The sequence below is a fragment of the Eurosta solidaginis genome, chromosome 4 (genome assembly GCF_040869045.1).
Source record: "Eurosta solidaginis isolate ZX-2024a chromosome 4, ASM4086904v1, whole genome shotgun sequence".
Classification (NCBI taxonomy): domain Eukaryota; kingdom Metazoa; phylum Arthropoda; class Insecta; order Diptera; family Tephritidae; genus Eurosta; species Eurosta solidaginis.
Genome location: NC_090322.1, coordinates 278,230,812 through 278,258,175, shown reverse-complemented (window position 1 = coordinate 278,258,175; position 27,364 = coordinate 278,230,812). Strand labels below are relative to the sequence as shown.

Below are 27,364 nucleotides of genomic sequence, written 5' to 3'. Positions count from 1 at the left end.
AGACGAAAAATCCTGTTGTTCTAGCATGGCCCTATTATCATGCCTCTACAGTGGATATTTCTCAAGGCAGTGACTCGGCGGCTACCGTGGTGTGATGGTAGCGTGCTCCACCTACCACACCGTATGCCCTGGGTTCGAACCCCGGGCAAAGCAACATCAAAGTTTTAGAAATAAGGTTTTTCAATTAAAAGACATTTTTTCTAAGCGGGGTCGCCGTCCGGCAGTGTTTGGAAAGCGCTCCGAGTGTATTTGTGCCATGAAAAGCTCTCAGTCAAAACTCATCTGCCTTGCAGATGCCGTTCGGAGTCGGCATAAAATATGTAGGTCCCTTCCGGCCAATTTGTAGGGAAAAATCAAGAGGAGCACGACGCAAATTGGAAGAGAAGCTCGGCCTTAGATCTCTTCGGAGGTTATCGCGCCTTACATTTTTTTTTTTTGTATGTTGAGAAAAAGAGTACCTCCAAAGTCTGGTAGGTGTTTAATTTGTTACGTTTGTGGGACGCTATATCCATGTCAATGCTAAAAGGGCACAGAATGTGCTTAGGCGGGGCTTGCCCAAAATCAACTCTCATAATTATTGGCTTTCCTGCAGAGCTACTGGGCAGATGTTCTCCCGACAAAATGGTTTAACAATTCCCTCCTCAAGCGATACGCTTGAAGTATACAATAAAGAAAAAATGTGGACTTGTAGCAAATTTATCACCATTCAATTTCATAAAAATTGCGTTCAAGTATGCTAAACTCTTTAGAAATTGCGGTGTCGCCTTATAAGGACCTCCTTGGGCAATCAGTTGACAAATGTGTATGTTTTGTCAACATGTTCTGGACAAACGTACGGACACTTAAGAAGGCTACATTCACTTGCTTTGCACTTCAAACCATGTTGCTTCCACCAAACCAATTTTCGGGAGCTCGAAAAACTTATTAAAAACCTTCTTTTCTAGACTGATGTTTCGTATTAAAATATTTCCAACGCATGCGGCTCATCAGCAGTATAAATAGGCTTTTTGACCATTATTTGCTTAGTGCAAAGCTAAATTAAACTCCACTATTTCGGCTCAACGTTTCGCTAAGCACCTTGGCTTCTTCAGGAGCGAAACTGAATTTATTTAGTAATTTTTATCACAAAAAAGTAATTTTATCACAACAACAATGTACATGAAAGAACCCAACAACATCTGATTAAAATGAGGAATTATTATGAACACATGCGGCTCATTTTTTTTTTTTCTTTTTTATTTAAAATAACTATGAAAGTAATTAAGTCGTATCCGTTATTACGAAACCTATCAAAATTAAAAAATTCGTAACATTTTTCAATCTGGTAGCTTGTTTTTTGTGAAATTGTCATTGTCCCCGTAAAAGTTAAGTGGCTAACGTCACACTAAATGGAACTATCTCCACTTTTTGTATCATGATCAAAATAAGTACATAGCAAAGGTTTCGGGTATTTCACTTTATGAATATTTGAGTGAAAAGTAAAATGAAATTCTTTGTTTTGTGCAATTTACTATGGTGTAAATCTGTATTTTACTTGGTTTTTTTAAAACAAAATGTTATTTTTACCTTTGTTTATTTTACCTATCTGGACTGTGTTCAGTAGATAGATACACAAATAAACTGTGGTCATCAATTACTAAATTTTCTCTTAATTTTTTTATGGGATCGGCTATATAAACCGATTAATCGGGTGATAAGCATCGGCCTCTGCAAAAGAACCGGCGTCGGTCGGATTCTACTCGATATCCGGGTATTTACAACTCTAGTTTTAATACATTCAAATTTCTTACCCTGCCAAAATCTATGAAAAATGCAGTTCGGTAAAAATTATTGCTTAGGGCCTTTGCGAATTAGGCTGACGATATGCTTTCTTTTCGTATATTGATCAAAACATCGGTGACTGATGATAAAAAGGCAAATAAAAAATATGCCACTGCGCAGGAGCTCTAAGCCTTTAGGTATACTTAAACTTTGGGTTCTTGATAGATAGAAATAGATAATAAAATATAACTAATAAAATCACCCGTTTGTTACAATTGTGTTTCCAGCCGCTAATTTTTCAAAAATTGCATAAATTAAGAGTACCCTTATGTTTGTATAAATTGCCAACTAAAATTTGTCTCATATCCTGTTTATGATGGGAAAATATTTTCCAAGCTATAGAGAAGTTTTTGAACATGATAAACTGACGTCGAGGTTTGCACCGAATTTCCACTTTGTAAAAATATTTCGAATTGTGATTTTATAAGATTTCGTAACTGCAAAAGCAAACTGGCATCGTTGGCTGGCAATTCAAATTTAATCCAATTATCTAACGACATGATCGTTTTCCGGCAGTTTATGTCGGTATTTTGCTTCAACGACATCGCCTCTACCTTTTTCATTAGTTGATGGTTTTCGTCATTTAATTTTTCTTCTGAATCAACATTTTCGGAATCAGAAATAGGTACATCATCATCAGAGCTTTCAGACTCATCCAGACTCTCTTCATCCACAACACAATGTCGACCACATTGAATAACAATCACAGCAGATTGAACTATTGTGTTCATGTTTATTGAACATTTATTTGCTACTCGTGACTTTTCAAAAAATACTATCCAGTCATAAGGGATTTCATTGATAAAATCTTTCAAGTTTTTCATTCCCGGTGGATTTAAAGATGAAGTTCGTTGTAATATTAGTTGCTTTTCTGCCCCAGATATAAGTGTGCCCTGTCTACGATCAATTACTGCCACATTCGGATAAAAGCCAGCAGCCAAACAATAACGTACAATATTCAAATCATCATTGAATAGAGATGATTGCTGTGTGATACGAAACTTTTGGCTAGCAAGGTCAGATATTTGACGCCGAGTTGCGCAAAACATTTCCATAGCCGATTGTGATAAAAAGTATTTATTACAGAATTCACGAACACGCTTTCTATTGTTTCGAACTGAGCAATAAGATTTATATAATGAAAGTATTCCAAGTTGATCGCTAAATGTATTCCCTGAAAATGATTTACGTTGGAAGGAAGCATGGCCTTGGGTTGCACGATCTGTGGGCAAAATAAAAGGGTCTTTCACTGAATGATAGGCAACAATAGTCAATACGGAATCAAAGCATTTAAAAAATATGCCATATAAAAGACATTTGCCCAGTTGTACATCTAATGGAATTTCTACCAAGTGTCGGCCTAGCTCAGTAACACTTTCATCATCGTTAAATACTTCTAACATTTGTAACTTCCTTATAGCATTTTGTACACTTAAATTTGAAGGAGGGTTTAAAGCACGCGATAGGTAAGTTTCAACTTCACTTTGACTATCCAGAGTTTTGGCGTATAAGCATATTTCTGTTAATGGTATACGCATAAATTCGGGAATGCTAAATTGTGGCATATATTCATATGTTATTGTGGAATATAATCGGTAGCAAACGCCATTCTGTGTTCGACCAGCACGGCCAGATCGTTGATTTGCATCGGCCTTTGATATCCACACCGATTGTAACTGTGATGATTCTGTAATAGAGTCGTGAGTTTTAAGCTTAACTTTTCCTGAATCAATAATGTAAGCCAAGTCAGGTATTGTAATTGATGTTTGCCCAATATTTGTGGATAGTATTATTTTTCGAACTGTATGTATTTGTAATGCTTCGCACTGGTCTTGAGAATCCATTTGGCCATGAAGGATGCATATTCGATATGTATTAACGGGTAAAGTACTTTGAATGAGATCTCTTTGTTGGATAATATCATTGTAGCCCGGAAGGAAAACCATTATAGCACCAGGATGCGGACTGCGGTACAGTCCTTCTAGTAGTGACAAAATCAGATCATGGTCTACATCGCTTTCGTCATTAAATTGTTGTTGGTAGGCAGATAAAATACGTTGTTTTTCATCCAGTTCTTGTTTTAATTGTAACTGCTCATTACAAATTATATCAGAGCTTTGAAGTATTCGTGTACAAATTTCGTCTGAATGCATTTTTGCATAATCAAGAGCAGTGAATCCTTGCATATCTCGTAAATGTACATTAGCTCGATGAAACATAAATAATTCTACATATTTTATAGAGTTGCACTTGCATGCTGCCATCAATGGAGTTATTCCTAGTAAATAATTACGTATGTTTTTCACGTATTTAAAAAATGTTTTTGATTATGAATAATGTAAATATTTACCTGTTTTTGAATGTGCAGCATCTACAGGCATACCTTCGCTTTCAATGAAGTACTGAATTTGATCAAATAATGCAAGCAACTCCTCTCCGCACCTCAGATTTTCAAGAGAGCATTGATCTAAAATTGCGTCCAAAGCCTGTTGTAAGTACACATCAGTTACATTGGCTGGCAATTTGGTGACAAGTTTTTCATAGGAATTTGTATCGTTCATTGAACGTAAATATTTCTCCATTAATGCTGTTCTGTAACCAGTGCGGTAAAGTATATCTTCAAGATGGAAAATTTTGACATTGAATGCCTGTCCAGGAACATTTACTACCGGACAGTCGTCAAAGTATTTTGAAAGCAAATTTATATCCATTGTTGCAGACATTAAAATTACTCTAAGATCTTTGTTTCTTTTTAGCTGTTCCTTGATAGTTATAAGGGTGAAGTCTGTGTACTTATCTCTTTCATGAATTTCATCTATTATTAAATGAGATATCTTACGGAAAAAGTCGTTTGTGTCTGCCATAATAGAACGTAAGAGGCAACCACTTGTTGTGTAAATTAAATTTGTAGTTTTTTGGACACAGCCTGTACGAATTTTAAATATTAATGTTTAAATTATTAAAAACTGGCTGTATGTATATTGTTATGTATAATATAACATACTTTCCAAACGAATTTGGTATCCGACAGTATCGCCAATTTGCTCTCCACGTTCTTCAGCCACTCTATGAGCTACAGAAACCGCAGCTACTCGCCGCGGCTGTGTGACCACAATACGACAGGGACGATTTTTGCGCATGCTATCATTTAATATATATTGTGGTACCTGCGTGGTTTTACCTGAACCGGTCTCACCGCTTATTATAAAGATCTATAAATTTAAATTAAATGATTAGTGGAACAATATAAAGCAAATCAAAAATTTATTTTTACTGAATAATGAACAAGCTTATTCTGTATTTCTTCTTGGTACTGATAGATCGGGAGCTCCTGTTTGTCACGGTAGAGTTCAGAACTTATACGATTCGAGCGAGGCGGAACGAGCCGCAGTCCCAAACCAATTAACAATGATTCGCTGCGAATACGATTTTTCCTATGTTGTTGTCGGGTTATTTGTTGTTGCTGCATACGATCTGTATCATACAATGACATAGCTTTCTTCAAGTAGGATCGACTGGCCGCCGATAGTTCCAGCTTACGGATATCTCCTAAGGTTGTTATGCGCTTGCGATGTGTTATGTGCAGTACACGGTTATTCTTCGGACCCTGGCTCCGGGATACTAATCCCAAACGGGCGATATATTTATGAATATACTTTCGATGTTCGTTTGATAATCCTGGTATAATTAATTCAGCTTCAGAGCCGGCTATAAAATCTGAAATGCGCCTCTGCAGTTGCAAACGCTCATCCTGAGACATATCAGCCTCATTATTTTTCTTCCCTTTCGCACAATTTTTCGTTTTCAGCATATTCTATTTTGTTTTCACACGACAAATCAAACTAATAATATGAATAAATGTTATCAAATTTAATCTGCTTTGGCAGGATTTGCAAAATTATACGGACATATTTACTCAGCTTGTGTTATATTTGTAAAATTTTCTATATTTCACCATTCCCAGAAATTGTATAAACACCATAGTAATGTCTTATGTGATGTCCACATGGCCCCGTCGGTTTGTAATTGCTTCGCCAATTCGACAATCACGGCAGACTTAGGCTAAGGCCACATTGAGCTGCACTACACTGCGATTCACTTTATTGCTTATTTGATCTGAATGGCCCCGTCGCACAGTGCTGCTGCCGCTAGGTGTGAACTGCTTCGTAAAAATACATGCAAAGAATATTTTGCAGCGCAGTGTAGTACAGCTTAGTTGGCCTTAGCTTGAACGTGAAAACATATTCGATAATTGCGCCTTTTTGATAAGCATATATGACACTACACACTTGGATTCCAAGCTAAAAATAAATGTGCATGCGAAGCCGAAATAAAGACATGAACTAATAATACCCACATAACTGTTTACATACGTCCTATACGATTTGCCTTGCAATAAGGGATGAAGAAGAATGGGAAAAACTTTAGAGAAGAGAAAAGAGAGAAGGAGACTGAGAAAGAGATAGAGTGAGACGAAAATAGAGATAGATGAAGCGAAAATACGGAGGGAGGGGTGAAGAAGGATTAAGATAAAGTGAGGAGGGGGGAGGGGGCAGATTTAGACGGAAAAAGCTTATTTAAGTGTATGGAGATAGACCAAATTTAGAGCAGAACAACGTCTGACGGGTCTGCTAGTATATTATATATATTTTAATTTTAATTTAATTTTAATTTATTTATTATTACGGCTCGGCCTTAGATCTCTTCGGAGGTTATCGCGCCTTACATTTATTTATTTTTTATTATTACGGCTGTTTAGGCCTAAAACTTAAACTACTAAGTACAATTCATTATTATATCATTTATTTCTATTGAATATCCTGTTGGAATGCCATGTGATTCCGATCAGCATATTTACTGGCGTAACAAACGGACGAGTCTGGGAGCCAGTCATTTAAGGAAGGTTGGAAAGGACGCGTTTCCAATCCACCAGGGCTCCCAGCTTAAGGCAACAAAATTTGGAACTTATATTTTTCAATTATATTTGTATTTTAAGCTGTCGGAATGTATTGGTCTCCGATCAACACAGCTAAACATGTCTTTGGATGTTGGAAATTGAAGTGTACCCAATCACCCCTCAACTTTGTTTAGTAAAGACACTGTCGGAACGCATGAAGATTCCGATCAGCACATCTCAAAATATATTGGGAGGTTGAAAAGGACGTGTTTCCAATCCCCCCTGCTCCAACTTTTGTTGGACCTTATTTTGGTTACACATCATATAATTTGATTGTTATATTAATGCTGTCGGAATGCGAGTGATCCCGATCAGCAACAGTAAATATAGGCTGAAAATACCGAATTCGAGTGAAATTTGTTGTTGGAACTGTCTGGAGTTACAGGTGGCGACTGATTTTCTTTTCCATAGGGCCGGGTGCATTGTATTTTGCTACTACCAGTATTACCATTCCCTTTTCGCGCTCCAGTATCGGTATGTCATGTAAAAAATAAAAGAAAAAACACTTTATCTTATTGGAAGGGTTTTACAATGCTCCAATAAACTCTTTTTAAAGCTTTTCGCTGAGGTATGTTGGTAATTTGCCGTGCTTGAATGCGTAGAAATTGTTAATTATTTGAGCTAAATTCTCACAAAAAAAATTTAATTTTTTTTGAGAATGCATATGTATTATTGTATACGTATATCCAATGAATAAAGGAAAAAATAACCTATCGAAATACAAACTGGCTCCTTTGTTTTTAATGAACTAGATTGTATTTTCCTTGTATTTCGTTAGTTTTTTGAGATATAGTTTACACACTTACACGTACATTTTTCTTTCATACAAAATATATGAAGAAAAAGTGTAAATTTTAAAACTCAAAGTTAAGGCTTGGTTTCCTTGGAAAGCGGTGCCGCTTTATTACGACCGCTAAAGAACGCTCGGTATACTCACCGTTTTCACAGACGCTTTGTTGGAAACTATGAACACTTACGGCAGACGATCCACAAAATTTTATTTTACATTTTCCCTTTTTTTTAGTTTTTCGTCATATTTTGTTAACTGCACATACAAAAATAAAACATGTTCAACAAAATTTAAATTCAAAAATATTGGTATTTTATAAATATTTGACAAAATGTTCACCGCTTTGACAATAGCGGTGGCAAAAAACGGTGATGGACGAGTTTCTACCGTCATGACGGCCGTAATATTTTATGCCCTGCCGCTTTATTACGTTACGAAGAACTTCACCGTCTTCTTAGTTTAGACATAATTACTTTTACTTTGCAAGATATTTGACAACATACTCTACCGCTATGAAACGGCCGCTATATATCGGCACCGCTTTCAAGCCTTTACTGAATAGGGCCCCAGTACTGAAGCCGTATTAGGAGGGAGTGCGACAAAAAATTGAAGATAAAATACAAGAAAAAATACACGAAAACAAAGTAGTGACATATAGGTAGTAGAGCGCACGTTGAAGTATTCCTGCCACAATGAACGCAAAAGCGAAACTCAAATTTAATTTTTGTATATGTAGGATGAAACGGTAAAACGGTACGGTTGTGTTTATTTCTGCTCCTTGAATTTTACATTTTAAAATGGTAAAACTATATTCAAATACTTTTTAAGAATAAATAATGTGTGAGACAGAGGCTCAAAAAGCGGAAGCAGAAGTTGGTTTCAAGAATATTATACCAAATAAAGTTTGATTTTTTAAATTTAATATATTTGCGAGAAAGTGACTCTAAATAAAGAAAGCAAAACGCATACACTTACAAAGTTTGATACATATATATACATATATTCATTCTGTATAAAAAATGGAGAGTAAATGCGACAAGTGCAAAAGTACAATACGTGGAGAAGTGTCAAAAATTCGTTGCGAAGGGGTATGTGGGAGATATTATCATTTAGCACCAAAATGCTCTGGCATAGACCAATACAGTGTTAATAAATTAGACGAATGTGAAATGCTTAGATTTATGTGTAATGATTGTGTGCAGTATGTGCATAACGTAGATGACATTCTAAAAGACATGCAGATGGTAGTGAGCAAAAATGGCAAACAACTATCTGAGTACAGGAATGAATTTGATAATGCTCTCAAGAAACATGAAAGAGAAATAAAGCAAGTTTTAAAAGCAGTGGAAGTTGCATTTAGCGACAGAATTAAGGCAATGCAAAAAGCGCAAGAATCATGCGAAAAGAGTGTTGTAGAAGTAAACAAAATACGGGAAATTGCTGAAGGCTTCAAGCGAAGCAGCGAGCAGGTCTGTGATGAGTTGAAAACAAACAAGGATGACCATAAGAAAATGATTGAAGAAATAAGTAAAGAGAATAAAAAAATGTGCAATGAAATAAAGAAAAATGTTAATAGTGTTGAAGCCAAAGTGTCATACGCAGCGATAACAAAAAATGATGGACAAAAAAAAGAAGTGTTACCAGACATTAGAAAGAATCATCCCCTAATTGTCAAGCCGAATAAAAAGCAAAATATAGAAATAACCAAAACTGACCTAAACTCGAAAGTTGATCCTAAAGGGCTGCAAATAACTAATATAGTAGCAAGGCAAAGCGGAGTTGTTATTGTTGAAAGCGAAAATGACCATGAGCGTGACAAAATAAAAAATGCCATTGAGAACAATCTGGGAAATAACTATGAGGTTAAGATTCCCAAAAAAGTGAAACCAGCAGTCATGGTGACTGGTATAAATTTTAAATATAGCGACGAGGAACTGGTGCAAAGAATTAAACGACAAAACATTTGTTTAAGTGAAACGGACATCAAAATTGTTAAGCAATATGAAGTGAAAAAGAACGCGAAAAACTATTATAATGCTGTGATAGAAATGAATGTTGAAGCGTTCACAAATGTACTAGCTGGAGAGAGGCTTAATGTAGGTTGGGAACGTTGCCGAGTATATGATGCAGTGCAGGTATTGTGTTGTTTTAAATGCAAAGGCTTCAATCACAAAGCGGCTGACTGCAAGGAAAAGGAAGTATGCACAAAATGCTTGGGTGAGCATAAACATACACAATGCATAAAGGATGTAGTAAACAAGTGCATTAACTGCATACGAGCAAACAAGGAGCTGAATCTAGGACTTGACGAAAACCATGATACTCTGGATAGAACTTGTCCCGTATACCAACAAAAGCTAGATGCAAGGAAAAGGAAAGTTGTTTATTAGCAACCAAAGAAAATCCTTACAGCAGCGCAAAAGTCAAAATATTATTTAAATCGAGATAGCAATATATACAACTTGGAATGCATTTATCTTAATATTAGTAGTATCATAGCGAATAAAATCGAGCTGGAACGTCTTATTGAAATAAGAAGACCAAGTATTGTGTTATGTACGGAAACGTGTACAACAGAACATATCTTGGATTCTGAACTTAGTATTCCGACATACAAATGCATTCGTTGCGACTCTCAAAGTAGGCACACTGGCGGTGTTGTCATGTATGTGAATGAAAATATACAATTTAGCATAGTTTGTAATAAAGCTATCAACATGAATGTGTGGTGCATTATTGTAAAAATAAACAAATGGGCGTTAAAATGGAAAATCGGTGTACTATATCACTCACCAAGTAGCAGTGACTCCACCTTTATTACTTATCTAAATGAAATCATCACTGAACATCTCAAGGAGGCGGATAATAATTTAATAATTGGTGATTTTAATATCAATGTAAATGTATCGTCAACATACTCAAACCAGCTAACAAGTTTATTTGCACAAATGGCAATGATACAAAGGATAAACTTCGACACAAGGATAACAGAGTACTCGTCTACAAGAATTGATTTGCTATTCAGTAACAATGATAAAGTTAAAGCAGTAAATATAGGTGAACATCGCATTTCTGACCATGAGACAATCCACTTCGAAGTGCCAACAACAAAGCTTTGTAAAATGAGAAGGTATGCTACTGTTACATGTTGGGAGTTCTATAGTGCTGAAAATCTTTTAACTTTGCTACGAACATGCGATTTCAGCTTTATGTCAATTTCCGGAGTAGAAACTAAAACTAAAGCCCTAAACGAAGTTGTAACTGTGGCTATGCAAGCACTGACTTATATAAAGAGGACCCAAATACAGATAAGAAATAAGTGGTACGACCGAGAATTAACAAACCTGCATAAAAGAAAAATAGAATCTTATAAAACTGCTCGAAATACTGGATTTTGGGACGAATATAACGTCATTAAGAAAATATATAAAAGAACCATAATTTATAAAAAAAAGAAATACATGGAAGATAGAGTAAATCATAACAATGGCGATATGAAACGTATGTGGAAGTGTCTAAAAGACCTCGTCGAGCTTAATGATGTTAAAAAACATATCACTAAAATTGTAATTAACGGTGAATGCCTGGAAAATGAATATGATATAGCTAATGCCCTAAATAACTTTTTTATACAAAGTATTGTTGAAATTAATGATAGCATCGAAGAAATTGTAAATGGGGATGAAATAAGCGCAAATCATAGTAATCCATTTGAAACATTTAAATTTACTGACATTGTAGTGGACGATATTATTATTATCACAAAATCACTTAAAAACAAATATGGCGGCGACAAGCTTTTATCGGAGGGTGTCGTTAAAGATGCCATGACATATACTGCTAATTTCTACAAAGACATAATTAACGAATCCTTAAACAGCGGTATTGTACCTAGTTACTGGAAAATTTCAACAATAATACCTGTTGAAAAAGTAAAAAATACAATGAAACCTGAGGAACTACGTCCAATTAACACGTTACTTACAGATGAAAAAATTATGGAGACAGTGGTGAAGGATCAACTTGTGGCATACTTAGAGAAGCACAATGTGATTATCCCAGAACAATCGGGATTCAGGAAGAGCCATTCTTGTGAAACAGCGTTGAATATGGTAATTGCAGATTGGAAAGAAGACATGGCGGACAAAAAATTTATGGTGTCTGTCTTCTTGGATTTAAAACGGGCTTTTGAAACTGTCGATAGATCTGAGCTATTGGACGTTATGTTTAAAATTGGTATAAGAGGAAAGGCTTCGGAATGGTTCCGGAGTTATTTGGGTGACAGAAAACAGAGAACGATAATTGGAAAGGAGGTTTCATCAGTGGTGGATGTTAACATTGGTTTACCACAAGGCTCGGTCTTGGCGCCAATATTGTTTACATTGTATATCAATGATATCAAAAGATGCTTAAAATATTGTAAAATACGTCTATTTGCGGATGATGCATTGCTTATCATAAGTGAAAAATATGCAGAATGTGCCATGCTGAAAGTACAAGAAGACCTGGACTCGCTATACAAATGGTTATGCCTTAGAAAACTGAAATTAAATGTCGAAAAAACTAAGTTCATGATATTTTGTAAAAACACCAATATCATAAGTAACAATAGTTTAAATAATATTACGCTGAAGGTAAAAAACATGGAAATCCAAAGAGTAGACAAAATTAAGTATTTAGGAGTTTTGATTGATGATAATCTAAATTTTGGAGAGCATGTAACTTATCTGGAAAGGAAAATTGCACAGAAAATAGGCTTCATGTATAGAACATGTAAACATATCAGTCAAAGTCATAAAATATTGGTATATCGTTCAATTATTGAACCACACTTTATTTATTGTCCTACTATTCTGCTATTAAGTAATGATATATATATTAAGAAACTTCAAATACAGCAAAACAAGGCAATGCGATTTATTTTAAAATGTCCTCCAAGAACGCCAAAAATTGTAATGCTCAATAGATTAAACTGGCTTAGTATTAAACAGTCAGTTAGTTATTTCACATTGAAATTTATACACCAACTTAGGTTAGGAATGTTACCGAATTACCTGAGTAGTAAAATACATTATAATCATGAAATCCACAATTATGGAACAAGAAATTGCAATAATATAAGACTGCCTAGAATAAGAACTGAGTTCGCCAAAAGGTCTCTTGAATATTTAGGGTATAAAATGTATTATGAGTTACCTTCTGATTTGAAAGACTGTGAAAATATTAGTAAGTTCAAAGAAAAATTGTTTTTATATTGTACGTCACTAAATGTGACATGAGTAGTTATGTTTAATTTCTTATTTTAACCTAAACTAGGTCTTAAAGACCGTAATAATAAATAAATAAATAAAAATATGTTGATCTGAATCTTTAAGCATTACGACAGCGTTATTAGTAAACAAAGTAGGGGTGACTGCAAATACGTTCTTTCCAACATCCCAATACATGTTTGTCTGGGTTGGTCGGTAAAGAAGGGCAATTCTTTAATTTTTATAATATTTTTTTTAGACTTTGATCCCACTGCCAGGCAATTATTTCAAACTTGACAAAAAATTCAAACATAGTATTGTTGACCTTAATTCTAAGTGAATGCGGAATTTTCTGTGTGATTTGTGATCACAAAGGAACGTGCGCTATTTGAAGTGACGCCACAGCCAAAACGACAAAAAAGTTGAACGTCTTTGGGGCTTAAATGCTATAAAGCTGATCACATTCAACACGGCGTCTACAGACCACAACCACAATAAAGCAAAGCTTGACGACAACCGTAGCCAAGCATTGACTTCTAGATTACTTTGAAAGCGGCAGCCACCAATATAAATTACAGCAAATAGTAGCGAAAAATTTTGAAAAAATGTTAATTATGTTAAAAAAAACGCCCAAAATAGTGATTTTAGCTTTTATTGTATGTTGTTTACTTCTATTTAATTTTTATTGACAAAATAAAAAGGACGCCACTCACTGTCGCTTCCCAAAAATAGAATTAGGTTTAATATGGCTACAACGGCTTTCGTGATTGATTGTCGGGCTGCTCTGTCGCGCCGAAAATACCGACGCTCATAAGAGCATGTGTAAAAATAATATGACAGATGTGGCGGCTATATCGCCGTCGTGAATGTGATCAGCCCTTATTATATGCTTGATAAACTTGTTTGAAACTCTAAAAGCGGACTTCACCGTAACAAATCGACATTTAGCAATATCGTATAAACCTGATTATCGATATAATAAAGTTGTTTCTCAATTGAACTAATCACTAAAAGTTGCAAATTTCTTCCAAATATAAAGGAAACCTGCCGAAATGAGCTCTCAACGTGGCAATGCGTCTCGAACGCGGCCACAGAAATATAAAAATCGCAGTGCATTTAAAAATGACCTGCATGATAAAACGCCACAGCAAAAGAAACTAAATTCTCTTCATGTGTCTGAGGTTTGCCAACATTGCAAAGATGTTATAGAATGGAAAATCAAGTACAAGAAATATAAACCATTGTCTCAGCTTAAAACATGTACCCGTTGTCAACAAAAGAATATAACGAAAGCTTACCATGTGCTCTGTAGGCCCTGCGCCGTGGACGCACGTGTTTGCGCCAAGTGTCTTAAAAATGCAACACAGGTTGAAATTGAACCACCCCAGCCTACAGTTGAGGAACAACTTAAATTACAAGTAGAAATGGAACGACTGATTAAATCTCTGCCAGAACGAAAACGTAGAGCTTTTATTCGTTATATGGAAAAGGGCAAAGAACAAGAAGATACCGTAGAACCAGCATTGGGTAGTGTAGAATGCACAGAAAATAATAAAAAATCAATATCGCTAAGGTGTTTACCCCACTCCAGGGAGGAGCTTCTACAAAAGATTGAGTCGTTGAGACTTAGTAATGACCTGGAATTCAGTTCAGAGTCTGACTCAGAAAGCGTTCAAGGTTCTTAACGAATCATAATTTTCAAATTGAATTTAATAATGTAGGAATAAGAAACTTAACTGAACACTAACCAACGCCAAAGCGTCGTAGGATTTGGCATTTTTTTCCGAAAAAAAGCCTTTGATGATTAGCGTGCGAATTGTGCCCTTTGCTGGTAGCATGAGCCTTGACATCTTAGACCCTTTGCATATAAGTGCTTTTAACAAATGAAAAATAAACTTTTATTATAAAAACAGTTACCTAAATAATTTATTTTATAATGCAAAACTAATGGTAATGGCTGATCTGAATAGTCTAGGTAACTGTGTAATGTAAACGCCATTTCACTAAACCTACCTAAATGTAAGTTCATGTGTTTTACAAGGAAGTCATTCCAATCCCATGATTATGTTATTGGCGACTATGTAATCAAGCATTGAATTAGGCGTTACAATGGACCCAAAACTCGATTTTAAACTTCATATTGAATCTTGCGTGAATAGCGCTAAAGGTACTTTGACTTTCGTTAAATTGGTCAGGCCTACTTTGGAATACGCTTCAATAATTTGGAATCCGCATTATCAGGTTCATTCTGACAAGCTGGAATCGGACCAGAAACTATTTTTGCTTTTTGCTTTAAAACACCATGGGATCCTTCTAAAAATCTTCCCCCTATTGCAGCCGGTTAAAACTAATACAGTTGCCGACATTGCAGAGCCCCAGGGAGATCCTTGGTGTCTTATTTATTGTTAAAATAATAAGAAGAGTCAATAAATAGTCCAGTGCTTTAAAAATTCACAATATTTGCTCTACGCAGATGACCTTAAAGTATTTAGAACGATCGCGAGCATATCAGATGTATCTCTCTTACAGGATGATTTAAACTAATTGGAGCGCTATAAACAACTTACCACCTTAATATCAAAAAATGATTTCATATGACGCTTTCGAAAAACGTCAACACGTTTAATTCTACGTATACCCTTTTTGACCATAACCTTTCTACTGTCCGTGAATTTGTTGATCTTGGGGTTGTTGTTGTTGTAGCCTGACCATTTCGCTTCCCAAGGCCGTCGGTTCTATGTACCGGAGCGACTCGGGATTTTTCTCGTGTAAGGGATGGTTGCATCGGACAGGTTGTTCTGGGCTAGACCCCAAAACCAGACGTCCACGTAACTTATATAAATCTTGTGTGGCTCCTTGCTGTTCACGTCCTAGTACGTCCCGTAGTCTGCGCCATCCCGACTGATGTTCGTCAAAGAAAACGTGTTCTCCGCAAGGACATTGAATCCGCGACGGCTTCTTTAGTTCTCGCTGCATAATACAGTCATCGGATGCAAAATTTAAACACAGCGCGTCTCCCAATACCATCAACGCCAGCGTGATTAAAAAGTTATCGAACATGGTGAAACATCTAAAGCAGTAGGCCCAGACAGGAATGCCAATACTTAAACACCTTGGCTATGACGGATTAAAATACCTGGCACTCGCCTTCAACCAGTCTCTTTCCACTTTCGGTATCCTTGAAAAATGGAAACTGGCGAGGGTGGTACCGCTACCAAAGCCTGAGAAACCAGCTTTCGTTGGACAGTCATATCGTGTGATATCTCTTCTATCGCAAGTAGCCAAGACACTTGAAGCCGTTTTGAGGCCTTCTTAGGCAACTCGATTCAAAAGGAATTTCTTTCGTATTTGAAAAGAAAAAAAATAAATGTAGTTTGACAGTACCTGATCCCAGTCCATAGAAATGGTTTTGCTGCTTGTGCCAGAAAATAATCTTTTTGGGACGGCCACTCTCTTGCCACAAGTGTCAGGTGTAAGGGATGGATACACCACACGGTATGTTCTGGGCTAGACCCCAAAACCCGTCGACATTGCTGCTATCCCAGAGACTAAACTCACAGCAAGATCTGCTTTGCACACCTGCTCTGGGTATAATTTAATTTATTTATTAAATAACTATTGATTTAATACATAAGTATACAGTATATTTTTGTAATTATCATATATTTAAGTTGCCAAGCCTTTTGTTTGTTTTTTATACTATACTTTCTTTAGTCTGATTAATTGTTAAATTTGTAGACTAATAAATAAATAAATAGATAAATTACGGTTGTTTAGGCCTAAAACTTAAACTACTAAATATGTTTATACTCAACATAGCTTATCTATAAGTAGTGTTTACTCTCAGTTGCGAGATAGACACCGCCTGGTGGTGCTTGGTGACTTCAATTTGCCTACAGTAAATTGGATTAGTAACAGCGAATTAAACTTTTTGACGTCCACTGCTCAGCACGAATATTGTAAAAGCCTGCTTGATTCACATTTAAACAATATACTAAATTGCAAAAATAAAATGCTGCATTTGGTATTTGCGGATGACCCTGTGGGTATTGCCCTCAAACGACTTCCTCCTTTATCACTTCCAGAGGATCCACTACATCCTACACTTGAGATAATGCTTGATGCTCAGCCTGTGTTGTTTGATGCAGCAAAAGGAAAATCTAGTTTTCGATCAAAATATTTTTATAAGGCAAATTTTAATAAGCTGAATTACCTTATTTCTACCCATGACTGGTTGGATCTTGTAATGATATCGAGTCTCACGATGGCTTCTTCGATTGCTGTGTGCCTCTTCGCCATGGCAGTGCTGAAACGGGCAAACCGCCGTGGTTCTCAAGACATCTTGTGAGACTATATAATATTAAATCTCAACTATTCAAACGATTTAACATATCAGGATCATGCTCCGACTTTTCTAAATATTTAGTTGTTAGATCAAACTTTCATCGTCTTAATCAACAGTGCTATAAAAGTTACTTTAACCGGTGTAAGCTTTAATTGTTTAACAACCCGACACAATTCTATAGTTTTGTCAATTTGAAGAGAAAAACTTCAGAATTTTCATCTGCTTTTGCTTACGGATGTAAGGATGAAAGCTGAATTTTTTAAGTCGGCCTATTCATCTGAACTTTTTCAATTAGATCTCTATCCGTACACCTTAGACAGTTCTAATTGTATTCTAGATCCTGTCATAGATATAGATACTGTCCTCAAGAGTGTTCTTGAGTTGAACCGAATTTTTCTCCGGGTCCAGATGGTGTTCCTAGTTGTGTGCTAAAGTTCTGCGCTGTCAATTTATCAAAGCCGATCCTTAAATTATTTACACTATCTCTGGAATATTCTCTATTCCATTCAATTTGGAAGCAATCATTTATTATTCCCTTACATAAGAAAGGTAGTAGGTCCAATATTGAGAACTACAGGAGCACAGCTAAACTTTCGGCTATTCCAAAAATGTTTGAAAAGATCATCACCTGCCAAATTCAATATATATGTAGCTCTTTAGTATCACCCAGCCAACATGGTTTTGTGCGTAGAAGATCAACCACAACCAACTTGTTTGAGTTCACTTCCCTACACCATTTCCAGTTGTAAATGAGAAGGCGTCATTTGGAAATGAGAGTAGTTACTTTAAAATGAGAAAGTGTCATTTGAAAATGAGAATAGTTACTTGAAAATGAGAAAGCGTAATTTGAAAATAAGATTTGTAAATTTTAAATGAGATTAATCAGTTGTAAATTAGAAAGCGTCAAATGTAAATGCGAAAGCGTTATATGGAATTGAGAATAGTCAATTGTAAATGCGAAAGCGTCATTTGTTATTGAGAATAGTGAGTTGTAAATGAGAATAGTGAATTCTAAATACGAAAGTGTAATTTGGAAATGAGACTAGTCAATTATAAATGCGAAAGCGTCATTTCATTATTATTGTAATTGAGAATAGTCACTTGTAAATGAGAATAGTCAATTGTAAATGCGAAAGCGTCATTTGTTATTGAGAATAGTGAGTTGTAAATGAGAATAGTGAATTCTAAATACGAAAGTGTAATTTGGAAATGAGAATAGCCAATTGTAAATGCGAAAGCGTTATATAGAAATAAGAAAAGTAAGTAAATTTTGAATGAGAAAGCATTTAATGAAAATTCGAAAGACTTACTTGTTATTAAGAATAAAATATGTCAATTTTATGTAAAAGTATAATGTAATGGTTCCCTCTTATTACCCATTTCCCACCACTGTATAAGAACTTGGACTTCTCGCCCCAACGGGTTAGGGGGCTTAGAATATACCCGCGGTAGGTATGCATGTCGAAAGAGGCGACTAAAATACCAAATTAATTCAAGGGGTTGTGTAGCGCAACCCTCCGAAAGGGTTGCCAGCGCAATATATAGCTTCTCCAACCCAATTGTCAACCTCTGTGGCGAATACTGTTTTATTAACAGCCGAGGCTCCGGCGACCCCGAACTCCTGATGGATCTAGGGAGGGGAGGGCGGGAAAGCTTAGAAGGTTGCATGTGGTCATACCAAATCGTTCCCGCGATGGTGGGGCTAGTACCTTTCTGGCGCTTGTTATCGGAACGTACGAAATCTGTATCCGGCAAAGGACCATCCACATCGATAACACTCCCCAAGGCCTTCGGGAAGTGTCCTTATCGCTACAACAAATACCACTAGTACTTCTCTTCAAAAAATGCATAAGGAGTCCGAAGTCCCAGGGACACAATGGGAATAATCAACAAATCCTTATTAATACCTAGTGTTTTTTTAGTGAAGTAAATAGTGGTTAAATACCATCCTAAAATCTAACCACGGTTTCAAGTTATTCAAGCAATTAGTTTGGATCTGCTTTCTCATTTACAAGTGACTATTCTCATTTTCAAATGAAACTTTCCTATATATAATTGAGTAAGTATTCTCAATTACCCATGACGTTTTAGTATTTTCATTTGATTGTTTCTCATTTACAAGTGACTATTCTCATTTCCATATGACGCTTTCGCATTTTCAAGTGATACTTTCTTATTTATAATTGAGTACATATTCTCAATTACAAATGACGCTTTCGCATTTTCATTTATTGCTTTCTCATTTACAAGTGACTATTCTCATTTCCATATGATGGTTTCTCATTTACAACTGACTATTCGCATTTCCATGTAACGCTTTCGCATTTACAACTGACTAATCTCATTTGCAAATGACGCTTTCGCATTTACAATTCACTATTCTCATTTACAAGACACTATTCGCATTTCCATATGACGCTTTCGCATTTACAATTCACTATTCTCATTTCCAAATGATGCTTTCGCATTTGCAATTCACTATTCTCAAATACAATTGACGCTTTCGAAATTTCATTTACAGTTTTCTCATTTACAATTGACTATTCTCATATCGAAGTGACGCTTTCGCATTTACAATTGACTATTCTCATTTCCATATGACGGTTTCGCATATACATATATCTGACACTTTCTCATTTACAACTGGAAATGGTGTAGTTATGGATGGATTCTTATCCAATAAGCAAACCGATGTTATTTATACCGACTTCAGCAAAGCATTTGACTCTATTAATCATGAGCTTTTAACTCATAAACTTGACTTACTGGGTTTTCCGAAGAATTTATTTCTTTGGCTTCGCAGCTATCTTGTAAATAGAACTGAGCGAGTTATGTTCAAAAACAGTCTATCTTAGTTGATAGAACTAACTTCTGGTGTGCCTCACGGTAGCCATTTGGGCCCATTACTTTTTACACTCCACATAAATGCCTTACCAAAGGTTATTTCGTATTTCCGAGCTATAATATATGCAGATCATGTAAAACTATGCTATACATACTTGCCTTCTGACTATTCTCATTGGGATTTACTTCAGGCCGATTTAGACTCATTTCAATTATGGTATACAGTAAATCTACTAGTTTTGAACTGTTGCAAATGTAAACTAATGACATATCATAGAGTCCACCCATTTTTAAAGTCCTATATGCTTGATGGTGCTCCCTTGGAACGTATATCTGTAGTATATGACCTAGGTGTTCTTTTTGATGCGAAACTGAGCTTTAACATGCATATTTAATCTATCATAAACAAAGCATCGGGTGTACTTGGATTTATTAAAAGATGGGCTAAAGAATTGGACGATTCTTATCTAACCAAGACCCTTTACACATCATTGGTACGCCCAGGCCCGACGAGGGTGGGCAGGGGGATTCCCCCGGGCCGGGGTTTCTCAGGGGCCCGCGATTTAGAGGTAATAAGAATTTTTTTTTAAATTCAGGAGAGTTGTTCCATGTGCAAATTTTAAGCCGAATTTCAGAGAATATTGATCATGATTTTTTGCCTGGGCCTGAGGAGACAATAAAAACATCAAATAAAAATGTGTTTCTCAGGGGGCCCGCGATTTAGAGGCACTAAGACATTTTTTTTAAATTCAGGAGTGTCTTTAGTTGTTCCATGTGCAAATTTTAAGCCGAATTTCAAAAGCAACGAATATTGATAATGATTTTTTGTCTGGGCCTGAGGAGACAATAAAAACATCAAACAAAAATGTATGGTTACATGAATCCGAAATCGTAAAGTTTTCGTGGTGACACTGATGAAGGTTCATCTTCAAAAAGTCTTCCAACAATACCACCAACTCTGTATCAAAGTCCAGATTATTTAAACGACTTCGATATCGGTACCGTGAATAATGAGTTCTTGCGATCTGAAGCAGTCAACGAAATAATTCGTCGAGGTCATCAAAAGTGTCCTGTTATTTTTCCACGTGATTGTCATGACGAGGCATTTCCTACCTCGTTGTTAAACAGAATCCTGCCAAATGGAGAGAAAGTGGAGGGTGACTGGTTAGTGTGGAGTGCCAGAAGCAATGCTTTTTATTGCCTACCATGTCGTCTGTTAAGCACCAATACTTTAAATCGACCTAAAATTTGTTGTGCGGATAATCGAAATTCCATGTATGGAAGAAGCTATACGATAAACTGCTATCTCCCCCAGCGGGTTAGGGGGGGTCAGAATATACCCGCGGTAGGTATGCCTGTCGTAAGAGGCGACTAAAATACCAGATTCAAGGGGCTGTGTAGCGCAACCCTGCGGTTGCCAGCGCAACATATAGCTTCTCCAAACCCAATTGTCAACCTCACCTATCCGCGGCGAATCCTGTTTCACTAACAGACGAGGCTCTGGCGACCCTAAGCTCCTTATGGAACTTGGGGTTGGGGAGGGAGGGGATGGCCTGAAGGTTTAATGTGGCCACATAAATCGTTCCCGAGATGGTCGGGCCAGCATCTTAATGGTGCTGTGGTACCGGAGCGTACCGGATCTGTATCCGGCAAAGGACCATCACATCGATAACACTCCCAAAAGCCTTCGGGGAGCAACCTTATCGCTACAACAACAACAACAACATAAACTGCTATCACACGAAAATACTCAAGATCACATTAATTGTTATATTCAATGGCGATCTTTACAAAATCTAATTAAAAGGAGGCTAAAATTGATACACTTATCAATGAACAGCTAATCACTGAAACTCAAAAGTGGAAAAATTTTATATTGAATTTTGGACACTATTTTATTTTTGGGTGAAAGAGGCCTAGCTTTCAAAGGCGAAAGTATATATCTTGGTGAACGAAACGATGGACATTTTTTGGGCATCTAAGATCTAATAAGCCAATATGATCCGATACTTAGAGATCATTTGGAGAAAGTTAGGATTTCACTGTTGCGGTCACCCGGTGGGGTTGATACAAGGAACGATCTGGCAACCTCTCCACTCTCGGGCCGTGTCAAGAATGACAGCTGTAAGGCGGCAACCACAGCCAACTCTTGATCATTGCTGTTTCCGCCTTTTTCGTCGTGGAATTCTGGCAGCGCGGTCATTGTAAACCCAGCGGCAAACTAAAATTCCATTCGGGAATCCAGCGGCATCCCATAAAGGACGCGGCAAACCTCAGGTACACCAGCGGCTCCCGGGAACAGGAAGCGGAGAGCCAGGAATCCGTGCGATTATTTCGAGTCGCAAGCGAACGGAAACCATTTTTATAGCGTGGTAAGTAGGTACCCTGTAAGCGAGGAAAAATCAAGGTAACAAAAGTATCATTACTAGGAAGTGTCGGGCGGCGTCCTCGGCGGATAGCAGACGCCACACCGGCGATTTTAGCGGTTGACAACGGGGGGTAAGCGAGCGAGCGGACGCACCTACACCTTACAAGAGCGCAGGCAGCAGTGCCGCCTGCACAAAGGAGGCCTCCACGCAAAGATAACGATACCCGTGGCGTGGCTCCACAGCCCACTACATGACGACGGTGCCATCGCCATTGTACACCGCGTTGCGGCGACTGTAACCACCAAGGCGAAGACACGCAATACATGCCCCGTTACCGCCACGACTTCCACTACCACCTGTATGTATAAAACCCCATCACCGCCACGACCAAGAACACCCAAACACACCAGGGCCACAGTGGATGTACCACCCGCACCTATCGGAGCCAGCGCAGCGGATTCGGAATACTCAAGGAGTCAGGTTTCGTAGGTTAAGCGTAGAGGGGTAGTGAATGTAGTATATGTTGTAAGGGGAGCAAGTTTGAAGCGGGGTATATATGTATGCGGGTTGTGCACCCGAATAGGCAGGGTAGCGGTAAGCAGGGGCGGGGAAGTTGAGAGGGCACCCGCGCCTACATACACATAAGTTCAATTACACGCAAAACCTTAATTATACAGAAAGTTTAAACGTATTGTGAGAGGACGTGCATGCCTACATGTACATATGTAAGTCCGGTTGCATACAAAGAACTTTGATTCTACGTTAAATTTGAGATTGTTGTGAGGCGTGAGCCTCAGGTCAGTGGTGTCGTCACCTGACTCCCAAGAGGGGTACTAGGCAAAGAAAGAACTAACATCTCATCATTGGCATAATGAGGCCAAGTCCCATTCACCTGTAACCCAAGACGTCTTGTTGGCCAGGGAAAGGGGGGAATAAAAACTGTAATTTAGGCCTGTCTTGGGCCGCTGCCACCCAACGAGGAGCAGGGATTAGATGGGGCCATAACCTAGAGGTCATGTCAGATTTGCGTTAAGGCCATCTTTGACCATATACATATTATCGTTTTTTTTTTTAAATAAGGCCATGCTTGTATGGAGCCAAGTGGATGCATGTGCGTGTATGATGAAAGTAAGCCCACTCATCTTGGGAGGGAGCGTAAATACAGTATATGAGACTTGTCGACAGGGGTTACAGAAACATACACACCCATACACACATTAGGTCCAAGTTGAGGCTCAAGTCACACATAAATATAAACGCATATGCGAACACCCATAGTTTAGGATAAGCAAGCTCATGAAGAGGCGGGCTGTTGGAGTCCAGAGTTCATTTTCATTAGATATAAGTACAGGAGCATATGTCTTAATTGATAGATTTTAGAATTGGAAAGTTGGTAACCGACCCAGGTGGTCAATAGGTGTAAGATCACTCAGATGTAATTTCTTTCTAAACACTTTGGTATTGACGCGCTGCTGCATTGAAGCAAAGAGGCAAGCGCACTTCAAACATCGAATTTCGTACACATTAGCTGTATTAGCATTTAGTTTGAAAGTGAGGCAATAAAATTTATAATGCATTGTTGAATTTAATATTGAAAATAGTTGACTTCTTATTTCAGATGCGATGGGGACGGACGGACACAGGGGGGACATGGGCGGGTGAGGATTGAAAAGGTAAGGAGGGATGGGTTTTGGGGTCGGCAAAACATCAGCAGCATCGCCGCAGCCGGCCAAGGAAGGGTGGGTATAGAGCGGTTGACCAACTAACATCTATGGCCAAGCGGGGGTTTCAGGGGTGGTCCGATGAGGGGTTCGGGCACGGATGAGAGACAAGGTGATGAGACATCCCTGGGGTGTAAAAAGTGTGGATCGGTACGATTTTTTTTTTATATGGTACGGTGCATGATAGGAGGCGGCGCAAGAACCACGCCACAGTCCGGCGAGCTAGTTCGTGCAAAAACGCAAGCGTACCGGCGATTTACAAGTTCACTATCTTTCCCCAGACATTCAGAACGAGTTTATAGAAATTTGTGCAAAGCATGTGAGGGAACTATATTAGATCAATGCAAGAAAGCCAAGTATTTTGCTATTGTCGTTGATGCTATGCCTGATGCCTAGTCACGTTGACTACGTTCATTTTGCGCTAGCTCCATTTCAATTCGAAAGCAACAAATTATACAATCCAAGAACGGTTTTTGACTTTCGTGAATTGTAACCAAAAAACTGGTCAGAAAATCGCTGATCTAATTTGCCATACTTGATTGAAGATTGTCGTGCACAAGGGTACGATAACGGCGACAATATGAAAGGAGGTTGCAACGGAGCACTACGTGACATTCTCGACAAAAACTCGAATGCTGATTACTCGCCTTGTGCAACCCACAGTCTCAATTTATGTGGTGTTGATGCTGCAGAATGTTGTTCGGCTGCAATTACTTTCTTCGGAGTTGTACAAAAATGTTTTACTATTTTTAGCAGCACTCCACAACGATGGGACATCCTCAAAAAAAAAATGTACCAAGCTCTCTTCTTTCAGCCAAAAGCCAAATTTGACTGCGCAAGCATTCGAGTACGGAGATGTTACCGACATTCTCAAGTATATCAACAAGTTCGAATGTATCTTGCTGTTCTCAATTTGGTTCAAAATACTGACTACCATTAATGAAAGAAACGTGGTCCTCAAAGCTAGAGACGCCACCATAGATGTTGAGGTCCGACATCTAGATGACTTATTAGCTGATTTGAAGTTGATCAGGAACCAATGGGAAACAATTTTAAACGAATGCAAAACAGTTGCTATTCAATTGAACATCTCGCCAAAGTTTCCGGACATTCGAAAGAGAAAACCTAAAAGACGTTCTGAAAATAATTTAAATGAGATGATTACGGATGATTCAGAGTCTGATTTTAAAAACAACACATTCCTGGTGATCGTTGATTCGGTAATCACTGGCACTACTGAACGATTTGCACCTATGAGAAATTCGAGCTAGAGGTTTTCCTTTGTGTGGCAATTTGAAGACGTGGATGAATCTACTGTTCGGGCGAGCGCAGCAAAATTTGTCGAAAAATACAAGTCGGACATTTCTCAAAGCTTAGAATGCGAAATAATTCACTTGAAACACATTTACGACGCAAGTTTTGATAAAGGTCTGTCACCATTGGAATTGCTAAAAGCCATCTATGTTCAAAATCTGTATACGATTTTCCCCAAAAATTGTGTTGCTTTACGTATCTTTTGCACTATACCTGTCACTGTAGCTAGTGCAGAACGTTCCTTCAGCGTCCTTTCAAGAATCAAAAACTTTCATAGATCGTGTTCATCTCAAGAGCGAGTTTCAGATCTTACCACGCTTTGTGTTGAATCCGTTTTGGTAAGACAGTTAAATTTTGATATTATTATAAAAATTTTGCAGCGAAAAAAGCGAGTAAAGCCACTCTTTGATATCCGAACTTTCTATATTGAATAATTAAAATTTATAATCATCATTAAATTTATCAGAAATGTATTAAAATGTTACCAAATAACTAGAAAAGATTATTTGAAACAATATGTGGCTGTTAAAAGAGAATTTTATTTCTACTTTACAATAAAATAGTATAAATAATAAATATTCTGTGTTAATTTTATTGTCAGCTCTTAGTCCAAAAATCATTTAGTTGATGTGGCAAAAAATTTTTTTGATGTAATCCATTAATTCAAGTTAATCAAATGTATTAGTGGATTTTTATAGGGGGGCCCGTAAATTGTTAGTTTCGGGACCGGATTTTCTCTACGGCCCTGGGTCTCCGGGATATAAAAAACATATAGATCGAATTGAATCGGTACAGAAGCAGTTTCTAATCTTCGTATTACGTGGTCTTAATTGGGAATCAAATTCTCATCTCCCACCTTATAGAAATAAACTTCTTCTCATTAGTTTGCCAACTTTAGAGAATAGAAGAACATTACTCGGGGTAATGTTCATTCATAAACTGATTATCGGAGAGATAGACTCCACTGACCTTGTGAGCAGACTAAATTTTTCTGTTCCTGCGAGAACTTCGAGACACTATGTTCTCTTTCATTTACCCATTCTCCGGCGAAATTGTGCCAAATTTAGCCCTCTACGCAATTGGTGCTCGCGCTATAATGAACTGTACAACTGTATTAATTTTGAGTATTCGGTTGCTCCTATCCGTAAGGAAATACTCTCACGTCTGGCATGATATTTTTCAAAGATTTTTAATAAGACGTAAATTTTTATTTCAATATTATTTTTTGGGTGCGAGTTGACCTAAATTCTAGGTACCTAAACTAATATTCCAATGGAAATTTCCAGCACTGCAATAATTTAGGTAAAAAGCTGTCAGAACTGTGCGAGTTAAATTGAAACCTAAATTATTTTTTATGCTAGGAAAATGATAAGAAAATTTTACATTTTTCCCGTGCACAGAGTAGGGAGCACTACGACCCATGACAGGTAAATAACCTCTAGATATAAAACAAGAAGGTTCAGCCGTTCCGGGGAAGTTGGCCACATTTTTATCAGCTGGTGGAGAGGAACGTCCACTATGATATTACTTACACTCGGCATGTGAACTATATCTCACTAACACTCTAGGTCCACATGGACCACAGACTCCACTGACCTTGTGAGCAGACTAAATTTTTCTGTTCCTGCGAGAACTTCGAGACACTATGTTCTCTTTCATTTACCCATTCTCCGGCGAAATTGTGCCAAATTTAGCCCTCTTCGCAATTGGTGCTCGCGCTATAATGAACTGTACAACTGTATTAATTTTGAGTATTCGGTTGCTGCTATCCGTAAGGAAATACTCTCACGTCTGGCATGATATTTTTCAAAGATTTTTAATAAGACGTAAATTTTTATTTCAATATTATTTTTTGGGTGCGAGTTGACCTAAATTCTAGGTACCTAAACTAATATTCCAATGGAAATTTCCAGCACTGCAATAATTTAGGTAAAAAGCTGTCAGAACTGTGCGA

At 37.4% G+C, this 27,364-nt stretch overlaps 3 protein-coding genes and 1 long non-coding RNA gene across 6 annotated transcripts in view; 3 read left to right on the top strand and 1 right to left on the bottom strand.

Annotated features, from left to right (window-relative positions):
• f (forked) overlaps window positions 1–27,364 on the top strand; it is a 231,506-nt gene that overhangs the window by 34,794 nt on the left and 169,348 nt on the right. The window lies entirely within an intron of this gene.
• LOC137247510 (3'-5' RNA helicase YTHDC2) lies at window positions 1,939–5,837 on the bottom strand. 2 transcript variants are annotated; one of them, XM_067778480.1, is made up of 5 exons: window positions 5,730–5,837; window positions 5,096–5,663; window positions 4,826–5,033; window positions 4,172–4,747; window positions 1,939–4,099 (listed from the first exon to the last, which is right to left on the bottom strand). In XM_067778480.1, exons 2-5 carry the CDS (start codon window positions 5,630–5,632, stop codon window positions 2,133–2,135), a joined length of 3,288 nt encoding a protein of 1,095 aa, XP_067634581.1. In that variant the 5' UTR covers window positions 5,633–5,663; window positions 5,730–5,837; the 3' UTR covers window positions 1,939–2,132. The 2 variants fall into 2 exon arrangements, with proteins under 2 accessions (XP_067634581.1, XP_067634580.1); XM_067778479.1 differs by having other exon boundaries at window positions 5,096–5,788.
• Window positions 13,743–14,742, top strand: LOC137247509 (uncharacterized protein C9orf85 homolog). Its single transcript, XM_067778477.1, has one exon. It carries the CDS (start codon window positions 13,870–13,872, stop codon window positions 14,500–14,502), a length of 633 nt encoding a protein of 210 aa, XP_067634578.1. The 5' UTR covers window positions 13,743–13,869; the 3' UTR covers window positions 14,503–14,742.
• On the top strand, window positions 21,708–23,973 carry LOC137247508 (uncharacterized). Its single transcript, XR_010951854.1, has 2 exons — window positions 21,708–22,378; window positions 22,436–23,973. It is a non-coding gene; the product is annotated as an uncharacterized lncRNA (long non-coding RNA).

Coding starts and splice junctions, on each gene's coding strand:
- LOC137247509 (XM_067778477.1), top strand. CDS start 13,870: ATGAGCTCTCAACGTGGCAATGCGTCTCGAACGCGGCCACAGAAATAT.
- LOC137247510 (XM_067778480.1), bottom strand. CDS start 5,632: ATGCTGAAAACGAAAAATTGTGCGAAAGGGAAGAAAAATAATGAGGCT. Junction 4,748..4,825: donor ATACCAAATTCGTTTGGAAA/GTATGTTATATT, acceptor AAATTCGTACAG/GCTGTGTCCAAAAAACTACA. Junction 4,100..4,171: donor TGCTGCACATTCAAAAACAG/GTAAATATTTAC, acceptor ATTATTTACTAG/GAATAACTCCATTGATGGCA.